At 42.8% G+C, this 18,627-nt stretch overlaps 2 protein-coding genes across 4 annotated transcripts in view; both read right to left on the minus strand.

Moving 5' to 3' along the window:
- ctnnd1 (catenin (cadherin-associated protein), delta 1) overlaps nt 1–2,690 on the minus strand; it is a 95,432-nt gene extending 92,742 nt beyond the window's left edge. For all 3 annotated transcript variants that reach the window (XM_079499032.1, XM_079499033.1, XM_079499031.1), the window contains exon 1: nt 2,554–2,690. The gene's annotated coding sequence lies outside the window, so the exon portion shown is untranslated. The remainder of the gene's footprint in view (nt 1–2,553) is intronic.
- Nucleotides 2,691–13,698: 11,008 nt separating this feature from the next.
- The window catches only part of LOC306921102 (beta-crystallin B1-like), a gene marked incomplete at both ends in the record, with an annotated part of 6,952 nt that continues 2,023 nt past the window's right edge, over nt 13,699–18,627 (minus strand). The window contains 4 exons of the mRNA XM_079498215.1: nt 13,699–13,870; nt 15,849–15,991; nt 17,163–17,295; nt 18,050–18,168. Coding sequence (XP_079354341.1) covers nt 13,699–13,870; nt 15,849–15,991; nt 17,163–17,295; nt 18,050–18,168 — 567 coding nt within the window. The remainder of the gene's footprint in view (nt 13,871–15,848; nt 15,992–17,162; nt 17,296–18,049; nt 18,169–18,627) is intronic.

The following is an 18,627-nucleotide window of genomic DNA, read 5'->3' on the forward strand; positions in this document are numbered from 1 at the left end:
CAATATTGTGGGATCCATCTATGAAAAGGGCTTCTGTTTACTCATATCCTATGACTGCAGGGATTGAGTGGCCCAAGTATGACAAACATCTCTTTGTAATAGATTAGCTCTCTGATCAGCTGATTATGAACGATGTGACATAATTTGCATTCGCGACCATCCGAATGCTGGTAAATGTTGAATGTGGCTGTCCGATTGAGCTTGCTTTAACCCATTTTGGGCGGGGACCCTTTCTGGTGTTTTAAAGCATTATGTTATACTTTAGCTATTGAAAAATAGCAGATCTACAAGCTCATAGCGCGGCACGAGTGCCGCGCTATGAGCTTGTAGGTCTGCTATTTTTGAAAAATCGTGAAAATGAGCCCCAAATCTTTGAATAATTATATATTATTACAGAGTGAACATTTTAACTAAAATCTTTGCTTCTGGGGAGGTCCCTGGAACAACATATTTTCAGATGTGGGGCGGAGGCATATTACATATCATTTTTGTGGTCCTTGACATGAAATATTGAGCACCACTGATACAGAAACATAAGGTTTTTTCAGAAAACTTTTTAAATTTCGACGTCAGCCTAAATGGGTTAAACAGTCCAGTTTGTCGGGCAAAAATGACTCACATTTAGCAGCCCTGTTCTATTCTAACAAATCATGCTGGCTGGTAAAAAATAAACAAATAGCTAAACCTAACAGGGTGACTTTTGGGAATTTCCAGCCACAGCAAGACAAGAGATGTGTCGTCCCTGGTTATGCCACTTTGAAACAGGCAGCTACTTTATATCAGCTGACATGTAATGTCGCGATTAGGCTTTACAATGTCTTTGTTAAAAGAATGTCTATTAGGGAATAGGTATTGTACTATGAAGTCCAAAAATGCAAGAAGCCAGCCAGCTGGCTAAAACAAGCACATATATAGGCAGGCATGTTGATGGACATGCCAGTGGCCATCTTCATGTAATACACAACAAGGAACTACCAACAACATTTCATGTCAACATGTAGTCAACATAATGAACATAAAGACTGCTATACCTACTGCACATGTAAATAGAGCTGCTACCTTGTTGTATACTATTTAAATAGTCTTCAGACAAAATGCTGCTATTTGTCCCAAAGTGACTAAAAATGCTGCCGTTTCAAAAATGCTTTATACACTGTATAACATGTTACATATAACGACGCAATGTGACAGCTGTTTACAAAATGCTGTACCCCCTCCAACCGTATATACTTTCCCCATTTTCAACTGCTTTTTACTATATTGTGAGTTGACAGACACTTGCTTTGTCAAATGGAAACCGTACGTTTTCTGCCAATAAAGCTCCTTTGAGTTTAATTGAATTGAGTGACAAATAAATAAATGTACTAGTCCAAAGTCTTTTGGTGGAGGGTGTCTCTTGCTTGCTTGCCACGGACTACTCTGAACTACTGTAAGTTGAGAAGGTGTCAGCATAGACAAGAGCCTGTGAATAATGCAACAACAACCACGCCCAACACCCTACCACACCCCACACAAACAGACGAACAGGTTCTCCCCCCCCACCCCCCCAACACACACACACACTCACAGTTCAATTCAAAGGGGCGAACAACCCCGCACACACTAATGTTTTCGATGTGGCAGTCCAGACCACATCAAAGACCAGGTGGGACATGATGATGAAAAGGGTGTTTCTTCTTTTGCATTATGGACGAATATCATTCCAACTTCCAATAACAATACTACAATAAGTGAAAAGTTGGCTTCCATGCATGATCACACACATATTTTAGCTTGCAGAGAACACACACACACACAGTAGAAAAAACGGTGGGCGGTTTCAGCCAGGTGGAATTCAAACTCAAAGTGGGCATGATGTAATTCCATTCCATGGCAAATTAATAACGCCTAGAGAGAGAAAGAGTGGACTTTGATTCCTATTTCCCATCATGGTGGGGAGAGAGAGAGAGAGACTTGACTTCCGTGTATTCTAGTAGTCCCACCACCTGGCTCTAGCATAAAGTTAGGCTGTCAACTCATTCCCCAATAGAATTAATCCACTAGAGTCTAGTCCAACATTCTTAGATTCCATTGCATTGATGTATACAATAAATACACAATAATAACAGCTTTAACTACATATATTCTCCATTGAAAAGCAGCAGACCAGACAACCCCACACACACACAACGACAAGCACGAGATTTCCTTTCCACCCACAAAAATCACGCCGTTGTTCCAACAACAACAAAACACACTTAAAGAAAGATCGCTTGGTGAACAGGAGAGATGCCAGTATATTGACATTATTTATAAACACCTTGCTTGTCTTTTTCTTGCCAACAAAAGAGTGTATGGCTGCGCTTCCTTTGGCTAAAAGCAGCTGTGTGTAACAACTAGTGTAAAAGACACAGCTAAACTAGCGTTAGGCTAGCCCCAGCTAGCAAGACTTAGCGCACCATTAACGTTGGGGCTATCAATAACACTTTTTTAAGTTAATTTGAAAGCCTCTATTTCCCCCCAAAAATGAGCATAACTGGGGATAGCAAACAAAACAAATGAAAAGCACATTACCCAGTCAGGAGAATGTTTGTCGCGTCTTGTGTTTTTTTTTTTTTTCTCCCAAAAAAGGTTCCAGAGACAGAGAGTAGGGACCGATTGTTAGGCCTGCCTCTCTCTCCGAGCACCAACCAACTCTGTCTGGGTCTGAGTCTGGGTGGCTGGCTGCTGAGGAGCCTGGGGTACTTGTTTTGCCCCCAACACTAACTGACAACAACTGTATTGTGTTGGGTTATTTGTTTATTTGTTTATTTTTGTTTATTTTAGATCCCCATTAGTCACTGCCTCAGCAGAGACTATTCTTCCTGGGATCAAATTACAAATTTATTGTAATCTTATTTGTTTATGCCTTGCTTTTCTTATCTTTTTTTTCTCCATTGCTCTGTACAGCACTTTGAGCTGCATTTCATGTCATGAAAGGTGCTATACAAATAAAGTTGTATTATTTATTATTAATTAAAAACTTTACAATACATTAAAATAAATACAAAATGTACACACAAAAATAACAATTAAAGAGCATTAAATAACCTACAGTATGCACATTCATGTACATACCAAGGACAAAAACAATTATCTTAAATTGCGAAAATTATGCATTAAAAATATACCTTAAAGTACATACAAAATCAATATAATATATATACATGATAAACCAGAAACACACAAAAATGATTTTAAACAAAAGGGAAAAAAAATAGATGAAAATCAAATAAATGACCAGACATAGCCTAACTCATGACAAATATAGTTAAAACCGACCGACACACATTATACACAATCTAACACAATCTCTTTCCTCAACACAGATTCAGATTTTACAGGGGGCTGCCGTCTGTAGGTGCCCTTTGAGAGCGTCAAGGGATTCACATGTCTTAATGACAGTTGGTAGGGCCTTCCACATTTTGGTGGCATTGGAGCGAATTAATTTAGTCCCTTGTTTGTGCTGAATCTGGGTTGCACATGGTTTGTTGAACTCCCTCTGGTGTTGTGGGTGTGGTGTATTTAGACAGGTACATGGGTAACTTGGTGGTGTATCGAATCTTGTGGACCAGACCCATTGCAAGATGCTGTACTCTCGTACACTCGTCCACCCTAAGCCATTCCAGCCTGTCAAAGTGGGCAGGGGTGAGGTGGGTTCGGCCTTCAGGGAGTGAATAAGTAGTAGCCTGACCACTGACCAGTTTGTTTTGGGAAGTCTGGAGCCTTGTTTTAAGGGCCTTTGAGGTGCTGTAAAGCAAAGCAAAGCAAAGCAAAGTTCTTTGTTTACCCAGGGAAGTGGACTAAGCTCGAGATGCTTGTTTACAGCCACACCCTGCTCATAGAACATTTCATGGTAGGGGTTCAATGCCTTGCTCAAGGGCACTTCAGCGGTGGTAATTTTAACGTGCCGGTCCGGGGATTCGAACTGGCGACCTTCCGGTATCAAGACCGCTCCGCAAACCGTCCGTCCACCGCTGCCACCAAGAGGTGCATGCATAGTCGAAGAAACCTTGTAGGCTACTTAAAGTACTAAAATAGCAGATCATTTACACCACTGATTGCTTTTATTGTTTTGTATACTAGATAGCCTTGAGAAAGAATTGCTGCTATTTGTCCCAAAGTGACTGCAAAAAATTGCTTCTATTTGTTTCAAAAAAGCTTTATTATGACACGCAATGTGACATAGCTCTGTTTACAAAATGCTCTACCCCCTCCAACTGCATATACTTTCCCCATTTCCAACTGTTTTTTACTATATTTTGACACTTATACGTTTTCTCATGCCAATAAAGCTCATTTGAATTGAAATGGTTGTTCCTGTGTTTAGGAGCACTTGCAGGGGGAAGTGTGGCTGCACCGTTTTGAGGGCAAAAACACAACACATGCTTCGGGGCGAGTTCTACTACTCTGGTTGGTGTTTGGTTTGGTTGTGGTTCACTGCCTCGGTGTGTTCTGTTAGGCTTTGTACTTCCATAAGTCCCATTTGAGGAGGACGGGTCGGTATAACAACGTGAACATACAGCATGGTCAAATACAACGCTTAAATCTGAACTATAAGGGTCTACAAACACACCGACAAAATCACAGAGAATGGGGAAAAACAGCGAGTCAGTCAGACTCACAGACACCCACACTTTTGTGCTCCTCTCTTCCTTCCTCTCTATTCGATGGGGTGGGTGCTTGGGTGGGGGGAAAGAGAGGGGATAGGTAGAGCCCAATGAAATCAGGTAGGTTAAGCTTTTTCTAAGTAGGCCTACTATGTACAACAACAACAACAACAACAACAAAAAGCCATGTGTGTAAACAGTAAACTGTAACGAAAGGAATAAAGGATGGCATCATTGGCATGTTATTGTGTTGTTCAATGTCTGCAAAAGTTAATATCAGTGACGCCACATGCAGTTTCTGCTGAATTCTGTTGAAAGGGCTTTAATATCTTTGCTATTATTAATAAAGGTGTTAGGCCTATAAACCAACTCATTTTTCTCAACTAATTGTATATGAACTTTTCAATTATATTATTGGTTAGGGGTTAGGGTTCCTCATTTTATAAAAGAAAGAAGAAAAAGAAACGAATATACACAGCATGTATTATTCATTGTGTGCATATTATACCAGTCTATGCACATATGAGGTAACACATGTAAACCTGGGAACCTACCTGGGAACTTGCCTATACAGTATGTGTGCATATATATATATATCTAAGCATATGAATATGAAAATATATTTTAATGTCCAAGGTGTATTTGCATATTTTTGGCAGTATACATGATGGGAAAGGTATATTTGAAGAGTGTTTAAAGTTCATTCAATTCATCTAGGACACGTTGTCCACTAGGGTGACCAGATGTCCCTCTTTGCGTGGGACAGTCCCTCATTTCCAAGACTTTTCAGGCGTCCCACAAATTGAGACCATGTCTGTCCCACATTGCGACTGGCAGGCAATTGCATCAGTGTTCAAATGCCCTAATAGTTAGTCCCCTAATAGTTGGCATTGGTTTTTAAGCCTGTTAAAATAGCATAAAAATAAAGCATGATTTCAAAACAAAATGTGAGACACCAGAGGAGTTTATAAATTATAGCCAATAGGCCATGGTCGAATATGACAGTCATCAAGGCATTTAACAGCAACTCAAGTAGTTACTATCCCGGTACTCCAGTATCGCTTGTGTGGGACAAGTGGGACGGGGTCCCCCCATCCCACTTGTCCCACACAAGCGATACTTCTGTCCCTCAAATGAACAGTTTGGATCTGGTCACCCTATTGTCCACTAGACATAGTCACATAACCCAAACCAGTTTTAATACATTTTTGTGCATTTATTGTATTACTCTGGGCTGACTTTTTGCTAAAGTGGGACACTACAGTCAACATGTATTACATTGTTATACATCTTTGCTTTTTTGTTCCTGTCACTTCCCCTTTCAGGCATTTAGAAAGGCATCTTGTGCTCATAAATAAACTTTAACTTAACTTGAACATGTGTCCAGTGACAGAAATTCACTTTGGTTAAATGTATAGAGATCATATTATCTTCTGATAATTGTCACAAACATATGATTTTAACAACCATATTATTTTTCTACTTAATAGTTTTACAAAATATTCATTTATCAGTGGATTTTTATTTAAATACAATTTGTACAAAAAGTAACATGTAATAGGCTATAATGTGTAATATAATATATTACTCTTGATTCCAAGTAATAAGTAATATATAGTATTATTACTTTTTAATATATAATAAGTAGCCTATTAGGCTATACTCTCTTCAGTAATATTGCCCAACACTGATGATCAGAAGAGCTATAGAGTTATAGCCAAATAATTGCCATCATTGATTATCACAGTATGAGATCAATCACCATTTCATGTGACCTCTGCCCTTTTTCTTCATCAAAGCAGATTCTCCATTTTATTTATTTATTTATTTGTAATCAAACACTGCAACATAACGCAAGGCAAGGCGATTATGTAATACATGTATGTGTTGTTGCATGGGGCTTTAATTAAAATTGAGATTAGGGCAGGCAGGAAGAAATATCAAGAGGAGGGTGTGGACTGTGGTGGTTGGGGAGCTAATAATGTGTTTAAAATGCATTATTGCTGCCATCTAGTGGCTCACAGGGCACATAGCGCACTGCAAATGACATCCTCAACAGAAAGCAAGCACGTTTCATTTTTTCAATGTCCAGAGAAATCTTCTTAGTAGGTTTAAAAAAAGTCTAGGTCTATAGGCAGTGGTTTAAAGTAACTATTAAAGCACATTTACTCCACCACCAATTTTCAACATTTTACTGTCATTAATATACCTTAGAGTTGCTGTGTGTTGCCTAGAACTGGAGGTCTGAAACGTGATCAGTAACAATTATGATCTCAGTGACATCACAAAGATGTACTTCATAATGTTACTATTCTTAATCACTATAATTGTGAGGTATTTCTCCTTTCCTTGAGTATTTTCAATTTCCAGTACTTTTACTTCTACTCCACTACACCTCAGAGGTAAATATTGTACATTTACTCCACTACAATTATTTGAAAACTTTAGTTACTTTGTAGATTTGTATTATTATTACAAAAATTGCATTAATCACTTCAGCCCTAGATACATTTCGGCCATTTGAAAATAGCCAATCAACAAACTCAAAACTTGTATAATGAGTACTTTTACTTTTGGTACATTTCATTGCCAATACATTTATATATTTCAGTATTACAACCAGGTCTAGTCTGGTGACCACCGGAGAGACGGGTGACAGCCGCAATGTAGACGGCACCCGGGAGCAGTATGGGTTGGCGCCCCAGCCTGGGTTGGCGCCCCAGCCTGCATCCTCCGTGAGGAGGAAGCCCAACAACCCCCGGTGAGGCCTTTAGGAGGGCCATTATAATCCACCACTCCTGAATGAAGTGCCTGGTGCTGGGAGTCTGGTGCAACGCACAGGTCCTGGGCCTGGTGAGACGTAGGAGTGGACCTGGTGAGACGTAGAGGGGCCCGGACAGGAGTCAACCCACAGAGCCTATAGTCCTTCCACGCACCAGAATCTGGTTCTCCCAGTCCCGGCAGAGTAGTTCCGGAGCAACGGATTGTGTGGCCTTGCTCATTCCCTGATGGACTGATCGAGGGTAGCTACTGGGACGTAAGTAGGGACTTGATCACCCCGGCTGGGTTGCCTGAGTGAGGGGTGTAGGAGCCAATTGTCAATGTTTTATGTTTAAGTGAATTCATTATTAAGATTAATAATTATTTTGGTTAAAAAGGGTTAAAAAGCTATGCTGGATATTTGATTGCATTTCATGAGTGTCATGTGTGTTTAAAAAGGTCTAGCTGACCTGATCTGAGTGTGACCTAATTATCCTTTGATGTTAATGGGAGCCAATTTGGACCAGTTGGAGGCACCTGTGTGTATTTCTGTTTGATGTCACAGTCTTGTAGTCAGTTGGAGTCAGACATAGAAGGAAGCAACACAGTTTTTTGACCATACATTGGACTCTGTAACTTTTGGTGTTTTTTCTCAGTAAAACCTTTTTAAGAAAAGTTATTTGTGTCTTGTCGTTTGCGTACAACTACTGTTTTGTGTTTTTGTGAGGTCTACTCCACCAAGTGGTACATTTTTAAGAACATTTAGACGGAGTGCCACTACAAGGGGTATGATGTTGGTAGACCCGAAACCCTGATGACCTCAGGACACATCACTGAGGATACGTCCCAGGTGCATCTATGCGATGTATTTTTAGTTATACTTTTTCCACCACCGTCTATAGGAGCAAAAGATATTTTGAGTTGCCAAAATGTGTCTTAAAAATATTTTTGAAATTGTGGTCCATTTTGTAAAGTGTGAAATATACATAAATTTCTTGGCTGTATAGATTAGTCTCTCAAGCCAAACCCAAATGGAGGAAAACTCAGACATGTTAAAAAACAACATTATTTAATGTGTGACTGATGACCATGGGACAGTACGCTACTAAACCTGACTGATGACCATGGGATAGTACGCTGCTAAACTCAGTATGTTACTACAGCACCATTATGTCTGCAACAGCTATGAATAGAACTTGAAATTAAAATAGATAAAAACAGGAAATTCAGCTGCTATAAGACACATTGAGCTACAGTGGTTCACAGATCTTCTGAAGGACAACTTTCCAGCAGACATGAAAAAATAAAAAGACAAGAGACTTGACTTGCAGTTTCATAAAACAGTGCCATAATCCAAGCCTTCATCTTATATAGACCATTTAAGATAATATGAAGGCTTATATTATGGCACTGATTTGTCAGGCATTTGTGTTACCATGTGAGTTCACAGTTGCTCATCTTAGAGAATTCAACAGATTAGTTCAGTGGTTCTCAAATGTGGGGTCCAGGGACCCCCAGGGTTCCTTGAATGTCCAAATGGACTCTTACAGGTCTGTGTAACTCTCTTGTTGTTATGGCGGTCGTTGTAAGTGGTTTGAAAACCATTGGATTAGTTGAGGCAGTGGCAGCCTCAGAAACATTGAACTTTTATATATAAAACAACTAGACCTCGACCGGCCTTCTGCCGGTCGAGGTCTAGCGCCACGCCACGCCACACCACGCCACGCCACGCCACGCCACGCCACGCCACGCCATCCAGGTGACCAGTTGTCCTGTGTGTGTGTGTGTGTGTGTGTGTGTGTGTGTGTGTGTGTGTGTGTGTGTGTGTGTGTGTGTGTGTGTGTGTGTGTGTGTGTGTGTGTGCGTGCGTGCGTGCGTGCGTGAGACTGTGAGTGAGTGTCTGACACGCGTCAGACACCTCACACAGCCACCAAACCAGTTCACATAGTCACCACAGCCCCACCTTGTGGTTGGGAGGACTTCCACCTCCCTTTGCGCCTAGATCTCTGCCTGTCAACCACTTAGACCTAGACGCCCCTCCAAACCCCATCTCAACTGTCATTAGAAACAGGAAATATCACCAAAATAAAAACGGCCTAAATCAAAATAATCTCCATTCCGTGAAAACTGTTAAGACTGTACTACACAGTACAAACAACCTTAATCAGCTCAAAATTGGCTTCCTCAATATAAGATCCCTAAATAATAAATCCCCTATAATTTATGATTATATAATCGACCATAAACTAGACATGATGGGACTCTGTGAAACCTGGCTCACAGCTAATGATGAACAGCCCCTAATCGCTGCATCCCCACCTAATTTTATATTCTCCCAATCAGCCCGCACCACAAAAAAAGGTGGTGGTGTTGCACTAATCCATAACGCAAAGTATCCACTCAACCAAAAACCCAATACTACATTTTCATCATTTGAGTTGTTATTAATGTCCTCATCATTACCCAGTCAAAATGCCCTCCCCTTTTCCATAGCCATCCTATACCGTCCCCCTGGTGCCTACACCCTTTTTCTAGAGGAATTCTCTCAATTTCTATCAGACCTCATAATCCGTGCTGACCATCTGGCCATAATAGGAGATTTTAACATTCATTATAATGACAAATCCAACCCACTTAATAAAGCCTTTACATCACTTATTGAATCCCTTGATTTTTCCCAAACCGTCACAGAACCCACACACCGAAATGGTAATACCATAGACCTTGTCCTGACCCGTGGAATCAAAATCCAGAATATAACAGTTTCTTCATCTGCCCCATCAGTAACCGACCACTATTTCATCGACTTTACAGCTTTGATCCCCTTACCCTCCATTAACCACTGCCCCTCACAAAGCCGCTGCATTAACAATACAGTCAAACTAGCACTAGAATCTGCACTGCCAACTGTCATCACTCCTTTCAATAACTATTCTGGATCTCTCGACAATTTCACAAATGGGTTCAATAATGTCCTCCTCAATGCTATAGATTCCATCGCCCCCTTCAAAACTATAAAACGGGCCATTATAATCCACCACTCCTGAATGAAGTGCCTGGTGCTGGGAGTCTGGTGCAACGCACAGGTCCTGGGCCTGGTGAGACGTAGGAGTGGACCTGGTGAGACGTAGTTCCGGAGCAACGGATTGTGTGGCCTTGCTCATTCCCTGATGGACTGATCGAGGGTAGCTACTGGGACGTAAGTAGGGACTTGATCACCCCGGCTGGGTTGCCTGAGTGAGGGGTATGAGGTTGGTAGACCCGAAACCCTGATGACCTCAGGACACATCACTGAGGATACGTCCCAGGTGCATCTATGCGATGTATTTTTAGTTATACTTTTTCCACCACCGTCTATAGGAGCAAAAGATATTTTGAGTTGCCAAAATGTGTCTTAAAAATATTTTTGAAATTGTGGTCCATTTTGTAAACTGTGAAATATACATGAATTTCTTGGCTGTATAGACTAGTCTCTCAAGCCAAACCCAAATGGAGGAAAACTCAGACATGTTAAAAAACAACAACATTATTTAATGTGTGACTGATGACCATGGGACAGTACGCTACTAAACCTGACTGATGACCATGGGACAGTACGCTGCTAAACTCAGTATGTTACTACAGCACCATTATGTCTGCAACAGCTATGAATAGAACTTGAAATTAAAATAGATAAAAACAGGAAATTCAGCTGCTATAAGACACATTGAGCTACAGTGGTTCACAGATCTTCTGAAGGACAACTTTCCAGCAGACATGAAAAAATAAAAAGACAAGAGACTTGACTTGCAGTTTCATAAAACAGTGCCATAATCCAAGCCTTCATCTTATATAGACCATTTAAGATAATATGAAGGCTTATATTATGGCACTGATTTGTCAGGCATTTGTGTTACCATGTGAGTTCACAGTTGCTCATCTTAGAGAATTCAACAGATTAGTTCAGTGGTTCTCAAATGTGGGGTCCAGGGACCCCCAGGGTTCCTTGAATGTCCAAATGGACTCTTACAGGTCTGTGTAACTCTCTTGTTGTTATGGCGGTCGTTGTAAGTGGTTTGAGAACCATTGGATTAGTTGAGGCAGTGGCAGCCTCAGAAACATTGAACTTTTATATATAAAACAACTAGACCTCGACCAGCCTTCTGCCGGTCGAGCTCTAGCGCCAAGCCATCCAGGTGGCCAGTTGTCCGGCTGGCCACTCGTCCAGGTGGCCACTCGTCCAGGTGCCCAGTTGTCCAGTGTGTGTGTGTGTGTGTGTGTGTGTGTGTATATGCGTGCGTGCGTGCATGTGTGCGTGCGTGCATGCGTGCGTGCGTGAGTGTGAGACTGTGAGTGTGTGTGTGCGCGTGCGTATGGACCTTATGAATGCTGGGACGTCGGACTATAATTGGCATGTCGGACTATTGGCTGTCGGACTATTGGCTGTCGGACTATTGGCTGTTGGACTCTTAGTGCGCCGGACAAATGCCTGCGCCCCCTGAGATCCTCAGAGGAGGCCTTCCTACAGGTTTGCACGACACGCCTATAGTCACCAAGGGTGACCAGGCTTCTGTCGCACGAGCACCCAAGTCGCGGAACACCCTACCCCTTGCAATTAGAAAGGCAAAATTCTTTATCATCTTTTAAAACGCTTTTGAAAACAGATCTCCTCATTCTAAGCTATAATGTATTGAATGTTTGTATCTGTTTTATTTGATACCTGCACTGAGACCATTACAGTTCCTTCGTTATTTCTTAGTATACTAATTTAGAATTTAGTAGCCTATACTATTTAAATGTTTTTTTTGTGGCTTTCGCCTTTATCTTATATTCTTTATGGAGGGACAGACAGTAGGCTGACAGGAAATGGGGGGAAGACACGCAGCAAGGGCCGTCGGGATCGGGAGTCGAACCCGCGGCACACTGCCAGATCGGACTGCCAGCCGATGTGCCCGGACCACTGAGCCATGGCCCAGGCCAGCCTATACAATTTAGAAGGACTTATGGAGTTGACATTTTATGGTTGAGCCACATCGGATAGCAATATTATTTAATGCATTCATCAAAAAAATAGAAGGCTTACAATAGCTTCAGCAGCTTTCCTGCCTTTTTAAAACCAGGACATGAGACAGGGGACCTTAGTATACCTGTTAATGCCAGATAAAATACCTTATAAGATTATGTTTTTGAAGTATATATATATATTCTTTTTAAACAAAGATGGTACATTCTTACACCTATATGTCATCAATATGCATGGTTAGTTTGCGAACACTTTTAACAAATACTTATTTTGAAACATGTTTGAAGTTGTGTTTGTGTTTGTTGTGTTTGTTTGTTTGATTGTTTGTTTGTTTGTTTGTTTGTTTGTTTGATTGATTGATTGATTGATTGATTGATTGATTGATTGATTGATAGATTGATCCCATAAGGGATCTGAAGAATCAGACAGATCACACAGAGCATGCAGTTCGAGAGAGCCTTTATTAGGGTTGAGGGAAACATGTGGCTTCAGGATCCCAATGCAGTTACAATGACATGGAGAGAGCAAAGCATGACCACCCACCACCCACCCCAAATACAGACCCCCCCTCCCTCCCTCCATCCCTCCCTCGTTGAGGTCAACTCCTCCCTCTCCACATCAGAACCTGGCTCCACCACAAACACGCGTGCACACACGCACGTGCGCACACACACACACACAAACACACACTCACACCGGTATACCCCCAACAGTCACGTAATTAGGCTGAGTGAAAGTTGAAGGTTAGGATGGTGATATGAGAACACCCAAGTGTGTGAGGGGAAGAAAGGGAGGGTAGGGGAAGGGAAATGGAAGATGGGGGGGGGGGGCTGACAAACAGAGATGGGTAAAAAAAAAGGGGGGGGGGGGGAATGGAGAGGAAAAAGGAGGGTTTATCGTCAGACCCGAATTCAATGAATGGTCCCTCGATGGTTTCCCAGCTATAGGATGGTTTCCCAGCTATAGGATGGTTTCCCAGCTATAGGGGGGACGACAGCACGTCATTACATTTTAATCAGCACAGTTTGATCTCATGCGTCACCAGTAAGGACAATTAACCCTCCTATATATCCCTCTCCATCTCTGACTTCAATAACCACCCGGGGTGGGACTTCGGGGGTTCGAGGAAGGAGCACGTCATCATCATCACACCCTCTCCCTCCTCCGTTCCTTCTTCGCTCGGCTTCCCCCTCCTCCTCCTCCTCCTCCTCCTCCTCCTCCTCCTCCATCTCTATGCCCGCCGCCGCCAACTCCTCCCGCCTCCATCTCTCCTCCGCCTGCGCCTCTCTTCCTCGCCCTCAGTGGATTTCACTTGGCGGCCATGGTGTAGCAGCCGTGCTGGTGCCACTGCATGTCGCGGATGCGCCTCATGGACTGCATCTGGGGGCAGCGGGCGCCCCACTCGTTGAAGTGCCTGAACTCGCCCTTCTCCAGCAGATACTGGCTGCCACGGTATCCGGGGTACTGGTAACCCACCCAGCTGGTGAAACAGAGAGAGAGAGAGGGCAGAATGGGTATCATTATGGGTATCATTATGGGTATCCGGGGTATAAAAATGTATTTTGGCGGGCCTTGGCGCCGTCGTAATGGCTGATTTTTTAGCGACGCGTTGTGAGCTCGAAGATCTGCTATTTTCAGCATGCAACCAAGTAGTCTAGTTTTGATCTGTCGACGAATTTGTCAATATATTTAGTCATAGTTTTAGTCATCATAGCTTAGTGTTCATTTAGTTTCCATTCCAGTTTTTTCGTCAGTGAAAAAAGGTAGTCGACAAACATTTTCCATCTTAGTTTTAGAGTTTTAGACAGTCGACAATAACAACACTGAAACGAATTGGACGGTCACACAGCAGAGACCAAGAGGAGATGGAGAAGGAGAAGAAGTGGTCGGTGGCGCTGATGTTTTGATTGAGGAAAATGAGAAACAACAGGAGATAAACAAACAAAAAAAGATTGACTCGCCTCAAAATTGAAACGCTATATACCTCCTGCTTTCCAGCAAGCCACAGGTAGTGTTGTTTATCCCATTTTGGGGCGGGAACCCCTTTTGGTGTTTTAAACATTATGTTGTAATTTAGCTATTGAAAAATAGCAGATCTACAAGCTCATAGCGCGCCACCGAGTGGCGCGCTACGAGCTTGTAGGTCTGCTATTTTTTTTAAATCCTGAAAATATTTATTTCCGAAAACTGGAGGATTTAGAAGATTTTTTTTTTTTAAATGTTGAGGTCAGGCCTAAATGGGTTATAATATAGAACAACTAATCACGCCTGCAGTGAAACTGTGAGGATGTCACACGCCTCGCCGTGTCGACACGGATAGACCGCTGAGCCGTGACGTCTGCGACGGCCTGCGAAAAAAACTAGGTACTATAGCAGTCAATAAAGAAGCTCTATTTTTACACTCCCTCCTCCTCCCAGACAAACAGCTACAGCGGCAGCTCAGATATCCTGTGCGGTGAGTGACTACACATCGCTTTCCCTGATTATTATGCTGTGAAGAAGTCTGACGTCATCTGTGAGACCTGAGAGTCGCTTCTTGTTTTCTACTTATAAGCACCATGCTGGGAAAATACTGAAATGTGTAGTAGATATCAACATTTCTTTTCTTTTTCCGTCCCCAACTTCAGTCATTGCCAATTCCTCTACGTGTTGGTATTGGCAGTGGCGTGCACAGACATTTAGAGGGGCAGGTGCTCAAGTTAAAAAAAGGGCACCTTGTGCAGCGCGTGGAACCGGCCGGTTGCCTTAATCTATTTTGGGCGGGAACCCCTTTTGGTGTTAGCATTATGTTATGCTTTAGCTATTGAAAAATAGCAGATCTACAAGCTCATAGCGCGCCACCGAGTGGCGCGCTACGAGCTTGTAGGTCTGCTATTTTTGAAAAAGAAAAGGAAAAAAAAGTTTTTCTTTTTTTCAAAAGGGCACATTGCCAAAAGGGCAGGGGGTGCTCTAGCACCCCCTAGTGTCTATCTGTGCACGCCACTGGGTATTGGGGAGAGCGTTAGACAATTGCATGTCTCCTCCAATTCACAGCCATGATATATGCATATCACCAATTATTTTGTCACCCTATTGTTTTTGGACAAACGTGCTCTTTTTGAAGTCACTATGGAGGACAAGAGCATCTGCTGTGTGCCTAAAAACTGGCCATTTCCATTTGTGCCTATTAAATATGCTGTATCACAGTATTGGCGCCTTATCCTTGTTAATTGCCTGTGTTATTTTGCTCATGCAATGTGGGGAGAGGGAAAGTTTAAGCCACTTTTCCCCGCGAAAATGCGTGAAAATGCGCGTGCACGAGGTGCGTGCACGCACATTTTGCGGCGCGTGCTAACGCACATTCAGCACCTCTGTAAATATCTTCCCATGCACGGCCATGTGTGTGTGTGTGTGTGTGTGTGTGTGTGTGTGTGTGTCCTTTTGATGCGTGTCCTTTGTTTGCCGAGAGGATGACTCACGTTCCGCAGCTGACCATGATGCTGGCCACACGGTCGGTGAAACCGTAGGAGAACAGGCTGGGAACGTCATCGTCCATGATCTCCATCTTACGGCCCTTGAACTCTCCGACCTCGTACAGGCAGATCTTGTGCTTCTCGGGGTCCTGGAGCAGAGAGAAAAGGGGGGAGACGGTTTTGTTTCAGTTTTGACTTAGTAAGAGGAAGGATAATAATAGCCTCCAAAGTGTGATTTATACTTCGCCTGATCTTGTTGTTAAGGGAACTCTGTTGTTAAGGACCCTTACGGGTCCATTTGGTTTCATTTTACACTCTCAAGAGTTAAATTATTGTTAAACTTCTGCATTACTTAATTCACAAGAAGTCTACACAATTAGAGAATGTAGAAGAATTGTTATTTTGATCGTACCAACATCAATACATCATGGAATGAAATAAAATGAAATCCCGGCAACAAAATATTCTTTAGTTTTGGGCCTGAGAGGTTAAATGTCACCAAATGGTGGTCCGTGGCTCAAATGGCGGATACATAATGCACCTTGGCTGCACTGAGACAAAAATTCGGCCCTGATATTTTCGCGGAATTTGGCTCAGACTGGCCCACTACTATACAATACTTGAAATAGATAAGCCCTTAATACCAAGACGTTTACAAAATGACAATAAATAATACACAACCTTTCACTTCCTTGTTTACGGCTCAGAAAGAAAGCCTTGTAGCTCCTACTCTAGGGAGCTCTCCATGATTTTGACCAGAAGGAACAATGTCTTCATTTCTGACTTCAGCCTCTCGTTTGGAATATTAACGTTTCCAGAGAGACTTTAATAGCGCGACCAGCGTGAGGTGAGAATGTTAGATTACGCCTCCCGTTTTTTTGGGGGGGAGTAAAATCTACCATATCTGCTGGCACTCTGGCGCCTTTATTTTGAAGGATGCTCATGGTGGCATCGGTCGTGTTTTAAGTGGCCAGTCCAGGCCTGATAGACGTTGAATGTGGATGTTTTTACCACCAGGATAGACGTTTAATATGGATGTGTTTATGCAGACGGGCCTGAAGGACAGTTTAACCCATTTTGACCTGAGATCAGATTCTAAAAATGTCTTCTACATCCTGACAGTTTTCTGAAAAAGCTACGTTTCTATGTCAGTCGCTCTTCGATTTTTCAAAAATAGCAGACCTACAAGCTCGTAGCGCGCCACTCGGTGGCGCGCTATGAGCTTGTAGATCTGCTATTTTTCAATAGCTAAAGCATAACATAATGCTAACACCAAAAGGGGTTCCCGCCCAAAATGGGTTTTAATGTGGATGTTCTTACCATGCGGACGGGCCTGAAGGACAGCAGGTAGTCGTTCTTCTGACAGTTGCTCCAGGAGTCCCAACGAGGGTACTCTCCCTTCTCCAGGATGAACATCTCTCCGCAGAAGTTCATCTGCTCGTAACCCACGAAGCTGCATGGATGGAGGGGGAGGGGAGAGCGGTGCTATCAGAGGTGGAACAAGTACTCTACATTTGTGACTTAAAGGAGCATTCAGTGATTTGGGTGATTTGGAAAAAAAAACCCGGTCCGCCCCGGTAACAAGATGTGCACATGCACGCTCTACAGTGGGGGAAGTACAACAGACCAACAGCACGTGCACCAAGGCCCGCCCCACTCGATCATGATTGGAGGAAGGCTTTGCCACCCAAAGCCCAAACTGAAACTAGGGTTTTTTGACCCCAGGGGCTCACTAAGGACAGGGAGGAACTCCTTATATGGTCAGCACACTTTATAGTAGGGAGGATTATCCAAAAAATAAGAAAGAATAAGTGATATTTGAATTAAGTGAAATCACTGAATATACCTTTAAGTAAAAGTGTCAATACTGCAATGTAGAACTACTAAAATGGTAAATGGTGCATTTATATTCATACACGCATTACATTCACCCACACATTCATACACCGATTGCGGCGGAAGCCATGCAAGGCACCAACCAGCACATCGGGAGCAATTTGGGGTTCAGTGTCTTGCCCAAGGACACTTCAACATGTAGACAGGAGGAGGAGCCGGGATTTGAACCGCCAACCCACGGATCATTGGACGACATGCTCTACCTCCTGAGCCACAGTCGCCCCTACAAGTACAAGTAAAAGTACGGTATTCAAAAATGTACTTGAGTACTTTAAAAGTACACATTAGTATCACTAAGTGGTAGTACTCACGGTCCACAGTCGACGCGCAGGGAGCGCACCCTGTCCATGCCAAAGTCGCACACGTTGACGCACTCGCCCATGATCTCAAAACAGCGTCCCTGGAAGTTCTCCTGGTCGTACACGCACATCTGTGGCGGGGTTAAAAAAAACAAAAACAACCACAAACAAAGATTATAAGCAGGCAAAAAGTTTAGCGAGGCAATGAAGGAAGGCATGGGAAGAAAGGATGAGGGGAAAGAATAATGATGATCATTATTTACACACACACACACACACACACACACACACACACACACACACACACACACACACACACACACGGAAGGCCATTTTGATCTTTATTTTCCCAACCACGATCATGAGGTAATTGGAGCTGCTATACATATGTATGCGGGAGGGAGAGGCTGGGAGGTGGGACTCTGAGTAGGAACAAGCATAACGGTGAGGTGGCATTGCCCCTAATAGTCGCAGCTTTCACTTCAAAGGAGGACCGACCTTCTTTGAAGAGAAACCATACATGGGTTTGTATGTATGTGTCACTGTTGCTGTTGCAGGTCCACCGCCTCCACATCATAGCTATGGCAACT

Source organism: Electrona antarctica (assembly GCF_951216825.1).
Source record: "Electrona antarctica genome assembly, chromosome: 4".
In the NCBI taxonomy this organism is placed as follows: Eukaryota; Metazoa; Chordata; class Actinopteri; order Myctophiformes; family Myctophidae; genus Electrona; species Electrona antarctica.